Source organism: Patagioenas fasciata, chromosome 12, assembly GCF_037038585.1.
Source record: "Patagioenas fasciata isolate bPatFas1 chromosome 12, bPatFas1.hap1, whole genome shotgun sequence".
Lineage (NCBI taxonomy): Eukaryota > Metazoa > Chordata > Aves > Columbiformes > Columbidae > Patagioenas > Patagioenas fasciata.
In genome coordinates, this window is record NC_092531.1 from 5,017,341 (window position 1) to 5,030,083 (window position 12,743).

The 12,743-nt window shown below is 42.3% G+C and overlaps 2 protein-coding genes across 2 annotated transcripts; both read left to right on the top strand.

Annotated features, from left to right (window-relative positions):
- Positions 1 to 4,683: 4,683 nt before the first annotated feature.
- On the top strand, positions 4,684 to 5,685 carry LOC136106847 (olfactory receptor 10A7-like). Its single transcript, XM_065847507.2, has one exon. It carries the CDS (start codon positions 4,687 to 4,689, stop codon positions 5,683 to 5,685), a length of 999 nt encoding a protein of 332 aa, XP_065703579.2. The 5' UTR covers positions 4,684 to 4,686.
- Positions 5,686 to 11,172: 5,487 nt separating this feature from the next.
- LOC136106911 (olfactory receptor 12D2-like) lies at positions 11,173 to 12,144 on the top strand. Its single transcript, XM_065847613.2, has one exon. The coding sequence runs from the start codon at positions 11,173 to 11,175 to the stop codon at positions 12,142 to 12,144; it is 972 nt and encodes a 323-aa protein (XP_065703685.2).
- The last annotated feature ends 599 nt before the right edge of the window (positions 12,145 to 12,743 follow it).

The window sequence follows — 12,743 nt, forward strand, 5'->3', positions numbered from 1 at the left end:
GGGATATTCTAGTTAGAATATATAACGGATCCCCAAACCAAGAGTATACACAAGGTAGAACACACACATTGCCTACCACTTTGCAAAAGAAAAAAAGAGTAAAAAAGATGGGAAATCTAAATGACAGGATTACAATAAATCGATAGAAGCGCTGAATTAAATTCTTCATACCATGCTAAACTAAACCATAGCGAAAAAGTCAGGAACATGGACGCAAAAGTCTCTTATAGGTGAAGCCTGATAGATGTAGATACCGTTTCAGCCAAAAGATAAGTCCAATTTATGACTTGTTACTATGTATAAATACTAAAGAGAAAAAAGAGGATTTCCAGTGTATCTTTCTGCTTAGTGAAAGCTCCACAGTCTGTACTCAACCCCACACTGAGACCTCCAAACTTATCTGTCTTCAGCACAGGGACTGGATACTGTTGCGTAAACTTTGATCTGTAATGCAATTCTTGACAAGATAAGGTATCCTAGGATGATGGATGTGACCCAGAACTTAAGATAATCCCTTATACGTCTGTGATGTTATTCAGAGCCCAGCTGGAACACTCCCTATGGTCTAGATCATATGGCTACACCTATAGTTGAACACCAGTCCTAGACTGCCTCTATAAAAGACAGAAAAACAGAGGCACTTCCCAGTGCCATCCCAGTTGTCTCAGTAACTACTTTGTACATGATGATTGGTGTCTGGAGATGCTTCTAATTTATCATTTTCTTAGGGCATTGAAGATTATGTTGGTTCTTTACAAGTCATGTCAGAGCCACATGAATTTCAGGAATTACTATGTTAGGCCAGCAGGTGTAAGTAACTCACATGGTTGTGCTTTGAAGCTGTGCAGAAACAACACTTTGTCATGTACAGGCTGCCTTCCCTTCCAACAGCAAGATAAAGGGTGCCAGCATGGAGTCTTCCTCTGGCAGAGGGTCCTTCCTTTCTATTCACTGATGAATCAGCTGAAGAACAACTCACAGAGGATTTCCATCTTATTTTTATTTTAGACACGTTATAATTAGTAGCAGTAGGAGTATATTCGTTTATTTTGTTATTTTATTAAGCGGTTTTTATGTCAATCCCTGAGTTTCTCCTTTCCCTTTTGTTTCTCTCTCCTGTTTGGAGAGGGGGGACAGGTGGACAGAGCGAGCAGCTCTCATAGTTTTGATTGCTTGCTGGGGTTAAGCCACAACAGCTTGGAAAAGGTTCACATCATGAGTTGCTCCATCACCTTCCCAGGGATCAAGGTGAAGCTGAGCAGCCTGTAGTTCTCCGTGTCCTCCTTCTTGCCCTTTTCAAAGGCAGGAGTGACATTTCCATTCCTTCTGTCCTCAGACATCTCCCCCAGTCACAGTGAGCATTCAAAGATTACGCAGAGTGGCCTCATGATGACACCAGCCAGCTCCCTCAGCACTCATGGGAGCATCCCATCAGGGTTCATGGACTTATGTATGTCTGGTATTCCCTGCCATGATCTTCTTTCACCAAGGATATGCCATCCATGCTCCAGACTCTCCCCCTGATCTCTAGGGTTTGGGATTCCCAAAGCCTGGTCTTGCTAGTAAACACCAAGGCCAAGCGGGCATTCGCTACATCAACCTTTTCTGTGTCCTGCGTCACCAGGTCCCCCAACTCATTCAGCAATGGGCCCACATTTTCCTTTGTCTGCCTTTTGTCACCTATGTACTTATAGAAGCCTTTCTTGCTGTCTTTGACATCCCCGGCCAGATTCAATTGCATTTCAGCTTTGGCTTTCATAACCGAGTCTATTGCATGCTCAGACAGAGCATGAACGTTTGAAAAATAAGAATTCCTAATTATTTCATCCCCTTTCACCATGCAAACCGGCAGATTGATGCTTTGGAGAATATACCTGTGTGGCTGATGAAAAATCCCTTCAGCCATGCAAAGCACGCAGACGCACCACACACTGCAGGAACGCTCTGAGGAGGCAGGCGGAGCCCAGGAGCGCTTGAGCCTCAGAGGAAGAGGATGTAGCAAGTGTTCACATCTGTTGCAAAAGAAACCAAAATCATCTCAATATTAAAGAAAATTGGAGGGTTTATTTGTTTGGTTTTGGTTTTTTGTTTGGTTTTGGTTTTTGACAAACAAGCAAAAACTATAACAACCAGTTGTATTTCAGGAAATGCAAACAGGGCAAGAAGGGCAAAATTCATTTTAGGATTATGTTAAAGTAATATATCTTGAGTATTTATTAGGGTCAGCCTGAATTGCCCATGATGGCAAGTTGTAAGTGATCTCCCTGAGCTGGAAGCTTTTCATCTTGTTTTCTCCCCCGTCCTGTCCTGTCCTGTTGAGGAGGGGGAGTGAGCGAGCGGCTGCGTGGGAGCTTGGCAGCCGCCCAAAGCCAGGTCACCAGACATGGATAAAGACATTTGCACTCACACGGATGAGAGAATGAGAGAATTCACAGAAATGAGAAAGCCACGTAACTCGTGACAGAGCAGCAGCAGGATGAGATCCTGCTGTACACAGTGCACGGTCAGGGAGTCGGGGCTCAACTAAACCCTCTTTGCAACAGGAGAATATTAATGGCTCCTCTGTGGTGTTTCCCAGCTGCACTGGTACAACTTCTTCCACTTGCTTGACTTGTCTTCCTAGATTTTTCAGGGTAAAAACCCAGGCTTTACAGAGTCGATTAAGGGTTAAATACCTCAGTCTTGAATTCACATTAGCTAATTTTTCATCTACGTCTTACATGGAGTTACCACACCCTCATGGATAGTGCTTCAGATTACCAGCAAACATCTACCAAAAGAAATATATGATTTCCAGAATAAAGTGGACAAACAGGGTAAAAAAACATGAGACACCTAAATAGAGCTACAATTGTTTGTTATTGTATTACTTATTGTATTTAGGACCATGTAAGACATAATCATATTACAATGCTCTATATTCATAACAAAAAAAAAGAATATTCTATTATTTCTGTTAACAATTTTTTTCGCTTACTCATACAGTTCTGAACATGTGGAATGAAACTTTGCTTATACTATACTTAGATTGCTAGTATGTCATAAAACATACTGTACATTCATAGAGCCCAAAGATATTTAAAAAAAAAAGATCACTTAACACATGACCTCACCATACTAAGAAGTTGCTGTCTGGAGATCTGATCCCACTGGGAGCAAGTGAAAATTCAAATACTTCCACCCATTCACTGTCAGAGTCTTTGGAATCAGAGACAAGATGCAGCCTCTTACAGATGAAATCAAAGTGATTTTTCTTTCCCTTTTTCTCTCTGGTCATAGTTTCTCATCCTCTCTGCCTTGGGGATTATTGCCTCTGCTGAAGAGAGAGAGAAAACTCTACCCATTTTAGTAAGATAAGGTAATATTTCTGTTCCTCATTCTTACTTGATTCCTATGGCAAAATAAAGACATAAGTGTGTTTCCATGGTTTATTTTTTCTAATTGGAGCCTGGAACTGCTATTATGACATACAAGGGGAATCCATCTCACCTACCTCTAGGCACCAGCAGTGCAGATTTAAAAATCTGAATTAGCCACTCAAACAAGAGAAATAGGAACTTCCATGGCATCAGTGATTAATATTATTTGAGATACCTACATTGGTGAAACAGTAATTATACTGACATTATGCCTGCTTATTTCTATTGCCTATAGAAAACCTGGCAACTGTTACTGCCTATTTTGCTGATAAATACGTTGAACAAAGGTATCACAGCATCCATATTTTCCAACCCCCCCATTTTCCCTTTCATCTTTGTCTTTCAAAAATCAGCCAAGTATATTTTGGCTGAAACAGTCCAGGAAGTTTCCCAGAGAAATAAGGCTGTTAGCTGATCTCCTGAGATGATAAATCCCATAAAATGGCAGCAAGGTGCAGATGCTGGTAACCATTTTTATGTGGGTAGCCGTGGGTATGCTGAGCATCTTTTTCCTCTCCAGACCTTCTCTTACATGAAAACTCAGCATATGGATTATATATTTTGATGAAACAAAAGTGAGTGAACACTTTTATGAATTGAAATTTGTTTAGGTTTGGATTGTATTTTGCAGGGTTAACAGTGAAAATAATGCAGGTGGATCACTTCTGCTTGAGTCAGACCAGGAGGTGGGAAGCCACGGGATCTCCATATCACCTGGCTTAGAGCACCAATAATATTTCAGTTAATTTCAGCTATCAAAAAATTAGGCCATTGTATACTCACTTCATTATTAATGATACCTCCAATCGTGGCATCCTTGAACGTCAACTTTAGAAGGAAACTAAAGGTGCTTCTGTCTTGTGCTATATTTCCCACCATTAAATCTAAAACAATTCCAACACTGGCCCACATTTAGAAGTCTACAGACATTGAAATGATGAAATTTACTGAAAGACATCCAGCTCATCCACACTGAATTCTTCTGTCACATCATAGATGCCACTCTTATACTAAGGTGACCTGCCCTTTGGAAGGATTAATTTCTTTCTATATAAAATAAAGACAAAATGGTTGTTGGAAATTTGAATGTCTATTTTGTGTTTACCTAAATTAGAGAAGATGCATCCCAGCCTGTGACTGTTAAAGATGATCTTGAACAGGTTGCTCAGCTGAGATATTTTTCCACTGGGGTCACTGCCATATCCAATCCAAGTTGTTGTGTGTTTTGTTTTGTTTTTTCTTATTTAGCACAGAATCTGTTGAGGAAATGAAGCCAGGAAACCAAACCGTTGCTACTCACTTCTTCCTTTCGGGGTTTGCCTTCCGTGGCAAGATGCAGCTCCTGTTTTTCATGCTGATTTCTGTCATGTTCCTGGCCACGTTGATAGGGAACTCTCTAATTGTTGTGATCACAACCATTGACCCTGTCCTACACACGCCCATGTACTACCTCCTAAAGAATCTTGCCTTGACAGAAATCTGCTACAGCCTCACCATTGTCCCCAAGATGCTTGCAATTCTGCTGGTGGAGAGAAAAGTTATTTCCTTCACAGCTTGCGCCTTGCAGCTCAACTGCGTCATTCTTTTTGTCACCTGTGAGTGTTTCCTCTTAGGAGCAATGGCTTATGACCGGCAAGCGGCAATATGCCACCCATTGCATTATGCCACCATGATGAACAGGGATCGCTGCTTCAAGATGGCCATTGGGTCTTGGCTGTGTGGTGTCCCCGTGGCTCTGGGCTTCACCACGTGGTTATTTACCCTGCCCTTCTGTGGGAGAAACACAGTTGATCATTTCTTTTGTGATGTTTCTCCTTTGCTGAAGCTGGTGTGTGTAGACACAGCCTTCTTTGAACTGCTGATTTTTATTGCTATTGTCCTGATAGTGATGATTCCCTTTTCTCTGATTGCCATCTCCTACCTTTGCATTATCCATGCGGTTCTTCAGATACCCTTGGCTGTGGGCCAGAGGCGAGCCTTTTCCACCTGTGCAGCTCACCTGGTGGTTGTGACTCTTTTCTACAGCACAGCTGGCATCATTCACCTGCGACCCAAGTCCAGCCTCTCATCCGACATGAAGAAAATGGTGTCCCTGTCTTACACAGTTGTCACTCCCATGCTCAACCCCATCATCTACAGCCTGAGGAACCAGGAAGTCAAGCAAAGCTTGAGGACATGCATTGACAAGTGGTTACTTAGGGAGCAGATGACTCTTTTTTCTCCATACAGATGCTGGATTCCTTGTAGCTGCAAGGTGTTTCCCTAATGAAAAAAAAATAAATGGCATTTATGAATGAACTGAAATGCTTTTCAAAAGACCTGTGCTACTTGAGCAATTCTTTGCAGTTAAATCCTTGAAATATCTGGCCTTTTTTACTTGGAATATTGGAATAAATTACAGTTGTTCATTAAAGTGAAATGTAACTTGTGCTTGTATTTTCTCTCAACTTATTCGATCTAATTTCAATCCCAATTCTAGACCTGCTTATACCAAGCAGCATTTTCTCTTCCAGTTTGTGTCATTAATACGTAATTCACATCACTGTAGGAAACTGGGGAATGAAGGAGTGAAGTTTAGCGTGGGAAAAATAAGGAGAGGTGGGGGCAGGTGTTTTTGTTCTGTCTTTGCTTCTCACCTTCCGATCTATTTTAATTGGCAAAAAATAGATTAATTTTCCCCAAATTAGACTGTTTTGCCTTTCATGGTAATCAGTCAATGATCTTCATGTTCTTATCTCAAGAGATTTATTGTCATATTTTCTCCTCCTGTCCTGTTCTGTTGAAGAGGGGACATGAGAGAACAACTGGGTGGGAGTCCAGCTGCAGCCCAAGGACAATCCACTACAGCATTAAATGTAACGAGTGTTGCTAAGAGTGGATTTTGGAACACGTAACGGCTAAAATAGGAAATAAAAAGAAAGGTATGGGGTAGAAGGATGAAATATTTTGATGCATTGTGGGTTAGGCAGGTGGAAAGGTTTCAGCTGGCTACAAAAATAACACAATGTGTGAATGGGATGGTCAGAGGATACTTCGATGTTTCAGAGAACGTTGGACCTGAGCATGATGCAGATGGCATGGAATGAGGGGAAGAGATTGTACTGTGTCCGGCTGGCATGGAGTCAGCCTTCTTCCTAGCAGCTCGTGTGGTGTGTGCTTTGCATTTGTGGCTTAAAGTGTGTTGAAAAAACACCAATATTCTGGCTATTGCTGAACAGTGCTTGTTCAGAGTCAAGTCTTTGCTCCACAAAGACCCATAGTCTTGGGATACGCTGAAGACTGGGAGGGAACACATCCAGGACAGATGGCTCAAAGTGCCCAAGGGGATATTCCATACCATATGAGGTTTCGTACAGGAAGAAAAGCTCAAGGAATGGAGAAGGAAGGGACCATGTTCACGGTTAAGGTGTTTGTTTTCTCAAGCCACACTTAGACATGCTCAGCCCCTGCTTCCTAGGAAGTGGCTGGACATCTGCCTGATGATGTGAAGTTGTGAATTAAGTCCATTTTTGCTTGTGTACATAGCTTATTCTCTCCTTATTAAACTGTCATTACCTTGATCCAAAACTCTTTTCACTTCCCTTTAATTTTCTCCCCACAAGAAAGGGGAGTGTGAGAGGTACGATGCTTATGCAGTTGCAGAAAATTGCAGAAAAAACTGAGCCACTTGACATGGTAATAAGGGGCAAACGATAAGGGAGACATTGAGAAGAACCAAACTTTGTCAATCAATGACTCAACGAAGGGCAAACAGGGAGAAACTAAGGGAGGGTAAACAGGAAAGGATATGAAATGGGCACTCATCTGTGCACTCATCTGGTGAGCCCTGCACCTCATCTATGCAGTCTGCCTTATCATCTTACAGCTTCTTATTTTCAATCTCTTCTCTGCTGCTGGTGAGACCTGCTTGTGGACTCCTTGCAGCCCGAAGTGTCAGCGACTGGAGCGAGTGGGATCACAAACCAAGAATAACCAAAACTGTCTTACTATTAGTGTGGTATGTAGGGCAGCCCGACCTTGGTAAGGATCCCACAATTACTGTGCGTGGCTGTTTTGCTTCATAAAGGAAACGAGGAGCCCTTGGGGTGACTCCTGACTCCCCTGGATCAAGCAAGAAAGGAAGAACACAGAAGGTGGAAATGTCACATCTCTTTTCAAGAAAGGCAAGGAGGAGGAGCTAAGGAACTAGAATCTCACCTCAGTGCCTGGGAAGATGATGGAATAAATCCTTCTGGTAGGCATTGTGAGGTACATAAAGAACAGGAAGGTGGTTGGCAACAGCCAGCATGAATATGATGAGGGCAAATCAGGCCTGATCAATGTGATTGACTTCTATGATGAGATAAATGTCTGGATAGATGTGGATGTTGTACACCTTAATTTGAGCAAGGCCTTCAGTATGGTCTCCTACAGGTTACTTTAATCTAAATTTGGAAGATATGCTCTAGATACTAAAGTGGTAAGAATGACAATGGTCACAATTGCCAGGCTGTAATGGCTACACGATAAGAAGTCCTGCTAGCAGCAAATTACTAGTGGTATTTCTTAGGGATTATTACTGTGACTACCACAACTTTATTTATTAACAACCTGAATGATGGAATAGAGAACTCTCTCCTCATATTTGCTGATGCTTCCAAACTGGAGGCAGTGGTGATGCTTTGGAGGGAAGAGCCTGTCTTCAGGAGACATTGGCAGACCAGAAAAATGGTCCAACTGGAACATCCCAGAGTTCAACAAAAGGAAATGAAAACTTGTACATCTGGGAAGAAAGGAACAACCTCACACCACAGGGCAGGCTAGGGCATGATTGGGTAGAAAGCAGCTTTGCAGAAAAGAGCAACTTTTGGGGGTCAGGTGGGCAAGAAGTCACATGTGTGCCAGCAGTGTGGGTTGGCTGCAAAGAAAGTCCAAAATGCATCTTGGGCTGCATTGGCAGGAGCACAGGCAGCCGGTGGAGGGGAGCGATCCTTCCCCTCTCTTTGGCTCTTCTGAGTTGACACCAGGAACCATATGCCCAATGTTGGACTGCGCAGTACTGGAAAGACATTGCCTAGTGGAGTGAGTCCAGTGGAGGAACACAGGGACACCAGGGTGATTGACAGTCTTACATGCCTCCTCCTTATTTGTGAAACCCCAACAAAAATGAAACATCAGAAATCCAAAGAGATCACAATGGAGGGAACAAATGCTAGGTTTCACAAATTCTACTATTTGAAAGAGATTTAGGAAATGTTGCGCAAACACCACTTCAGCTGAGGTTGTGTGACTCAGGAGGAACTCCAGCCATAAACTTTGTGCACTGAGATAGAGATCTTTGTGTTAGATTTTTTAGAGTGGGGGTTGAGGAGGAGGGGTAGTTTGGTTGTTTGGTTTTTGTGGACCATTTCACTTTATCTTTTCTGTTTTACGGGTGCTCATCTATGCACTATGTTCAGGCAACACTATGTTGCTGTGCAATTCCCCACTGATTCAGAAATCTCATCTCAGGAGACTGATCAAAGCCACAGGAAATTTAATTCCCACATGAAGCTGTTGACATTTTGCACGTTCTGGACATGAAGAAATGTCTATATTCCTCCTCTAACTAGGTCATCAGAGATTTCTAGTACCATTTGCAAAGCTTCCTCCATGCATCCTGCCTAAATGACTACAAGCCCTTGAGAACTCATAGTAGTCAATGTCATCACAGCTGCAGCACTGATCTCTCAGATACAAGAATGCCAAGAAGATACCACAGGAAAAAGGAGAACAGAAATTCTCAGTCTCTTAACTCGACAAAATATGTTGTTTTATCCTCAGCTTTGCTTTCTGACTCTCAATCAGAGAGCCTACTACGATGAGAAAGGTGCTGACTTACAGTGAGATGAGGTTTGAGCAGAATTAAATTTTCTTTTTTAATATACAATTTAAATATTTGGAAAAATAGGCAAGCTTCAGCATGAAAAATCTTGTCTTTGCATTTGTATTTAAAATTTTTAAAAATGAAAGAAAAACAAAAGACTGTGAGAATTATTTTCCTTTGACTGGATGTGCTCATCAGTTACTTCGAGAAAATATTAGTCAACACCTGTGAAACAGAAGGGAAGTAGTAGCAAATGAAGAAAAATATGTTCAGAAGGAACAGAGGAAAGGGATTAGATCACCTGTGGTTGGCTGAGAAAAACAGGCAGGACCAGAGGAGGTAGTGGAACACACCTGAATAAAATGCTGTCTTTCTGCAGATGCATTTCAATGAGGAGGGCTTTGGAGCCTAAAGGTGGCAAATCACATGCAAGAAACTGAAGCATTGCTATTGCACAGAGAATGGCATCTCTAACTCTTCCAGTGTGGGTGACAGACTAAAAGGTTGATAAGGCTGTAATATTATCAAATCTACTGTTTCCAATAGAGTTTGTTCAAAGATCAGACTAAAAGTATTTTCAAAGAAATATGGTCAGTGTTCCAGAGTGGATGCATGTGTGCAACATGCTCATGTTCTTTTATTGTGAAATCAGTTTAGAAATTCTCTGTTTATTTCCTGTTTTCATGCTGAAAACCAAAGCTAAGGAAGCATGAGAAAAGGAGTGATTGGGCTGGAGACCTCTCATAATGACTTTCAAAAATCACCTATTTTCAATAGAAGTACATATTATGACAGAATGGACAAGAAAGACTGTGAGATATATCTATATATGTGATCTAACTTCTTTACAAAACATATTAATTCTTTTTTTCATCAATTGGATTCATCAATCTTAATCATCACTGCATTGAATGTACAGAGAAAAATATTCATCTTGTAAGATTTGCAGCCTCTATTGTAAGCTAAATATAGCTGTGTCTGCCTACACTAGTAAAATAATGTCAGGAGTTTGTTCTTTATTCTGTATGGTTGGGAATTATCCAGAAACATAAGGAAACTTACCTGAAAAAAAGATTGAAAGCAAGTGTGTGCTCATTTGCATTTCAGAAGACAAACGATGGTGACAGAACTGACCGCATTGTCTCATTGGGCAGTACGATCGACTTTCAGTGGCATGAGCCCGTTCGTCTGGAACTTGCACCAGGTAAGTCGTCTCCTGCAAGTTCGGTCTTGCTCCATCACAGTATTGCGGGAGATGAGATCTTGCCTTTTGTCCCATTCGTCTGCTGCTGAGCAACCAAGAGACATTCTTTAGGCAAAGTACACAGTCCAACAGCAAAGGCAGTTTGTGATCACAAGCTCAGGCAGCCTCTTCCTTTATTCTCATCAGCATCCCAAAAAATACTGTTGACTGTATGGTAGCTTGGGGCACCTTCTGCTGGCTGTTGATACAAAATTGGAAAGTGTGCAGTTTTTGAGATGGAAGAATTGTCTGGAAGAGATGGCAATCATTAAAAATGTTAAAGTTGAAAATGGCTTAATGAAATGTAGGGACAATACGGGAAAGAAAGCATCAGGAGTGATTCACATGATGAGTTAGGAGCTTTATTGAGTTCACGGGTTGCAGCAGGAAGTTACAGATGAGGACAACTGAAATATGAATGTGGCTGAATGTGAGGAAGTAGCCCTGTTTTACATCTTACATATTTTGATGTTATGCATAGGTGGAAGGATTTATTTGAAGATTTTCTTGGTTCTAGACAGAAATAGGAGAAGACTACATTAAAGTTGGTTTTGTCCATGTTAGTTTCTTTTGTGTTTGATTACACGGCTGATGTTTCGTAATGCTCTTGCTGCTCACAACTCTGGAACCTTGACATTTTGCTTTTGTTTCTTACCGTTCTAGCAATGCTGAACCAGACAGAGCTCAGCGAGTTCATCCTCTTGGGTCTCACTGATATCCAGGGGCTGCAGCACTTTTTCTTCACCTTCTTCCTGTTGCTCTACTTGACCAGTCTTCTGGGAAATGGTGCCATTGTGACCATGGTGATAGCTGAGCCCCGTCTTCACACACCAATGTACTTCTTCCTGGGGAACCTGTCCTGCCTGGACATCATCTACTCCACAGTCACTGTTCCCAAGATGTTGACTGGCCTTCTCTTTGGGCATCAGCCCATCACTTTTGGTGGGTGCTTGGCTCAGCTCCACTTCTTCCACTTCCTGGGCAGTACTGAGGCCGTGCTACTGGCCACCATGGCCTACGACCGCTACGTGGCCATCTGCAATCCTTTGCGCTACACCCTTGTCATAAGTCCCCGGACTTGTCTGCTGCTGGCCACGGCCAGCTGGTCCATTGGTTTTGTGCATGCCACGATACACTCAGTCATGACCTCTCAGCTGACTTTCTGTGGCCACAACCACATTCATCACTTCTTCTGTGACATCAAGCCATTGTTGAAATTGGCTTGCAGTAGTACCAGCCTCAACATGACCCTCCTCAATGTCATTACCACATCTGTTGCTCTAGGACCCTTTGCCCTAATAGTCTTCTCCTACCTCTACATCATCTGCTTCATCTTCCATAAAGTTGGGTCCCAGGAAGGAAGATGGAAGCCCTTCTCCACCTGTGCCTCCCACCTCACCGTTGTGGCACTGTTTTACATTCCAGTGCTCTTCAATTATACACCACCCTCGTCAGGAAGCTCCCTTCAAAGGGATGTGCAAGTGTCCCTCCTGTACAGTGTTGTCACCCCAGCTCTGAATCCCTTGATCTACACTCTTAGGAACCAGGAGATGAGATCTGCCCTGAAAAAAATGCTAGGGAAAAAAGCTCTTTCCTGGAGGAATGTGACTAAAACAAGCACAAGGCTCAGAATGTAGTTTACTTCACCTCTCCTGTTTCTAAGGAAAGAGCTCAGAGGTACACTGTGTTGCAAGAGACTGGAAAACAACCACTTATTTCATGTAGTTTAACACAATAAGAAGGTAATTGTGTAGATCTAAGTCAAAGGGGAGATATTCAAGGGCTTGGTGCTTCTTCCATCATATTTAGATGACATATGTATGGTAGCCCATGTGCTCTCTGGCTTCTAAAACAGAAGCTTTTGTGTCTCTTGCAGGACTTGAGGCAGAACTGACAGCCCCATGCAGGTGTCCTGGATGATCTAAGATAAGAAATTACTGGACAGCTCTCTTTAGGCAGCTGAATGACCCTGTGGTCATGCAGAGATCCTGTATAGCTGAGGAGTTACCATGTGTTATGTTTTGGGTGGACATAACTTGAGCATGATATTGTCAACATTTGACTTGAGTCAGCCCCCTGGAGGGATCTGGTGAATGATGAAAGAAGTGATCTGTATTTGCATGGAGTACTACAGACATATGAAATGTCCTCAAGCATCCTACCCTGACTTTGCCTTTGGATCCAGAACTGGACACATCTGTTTCAGGTTCTTTGTCACACTCCATGCCTGTGAATT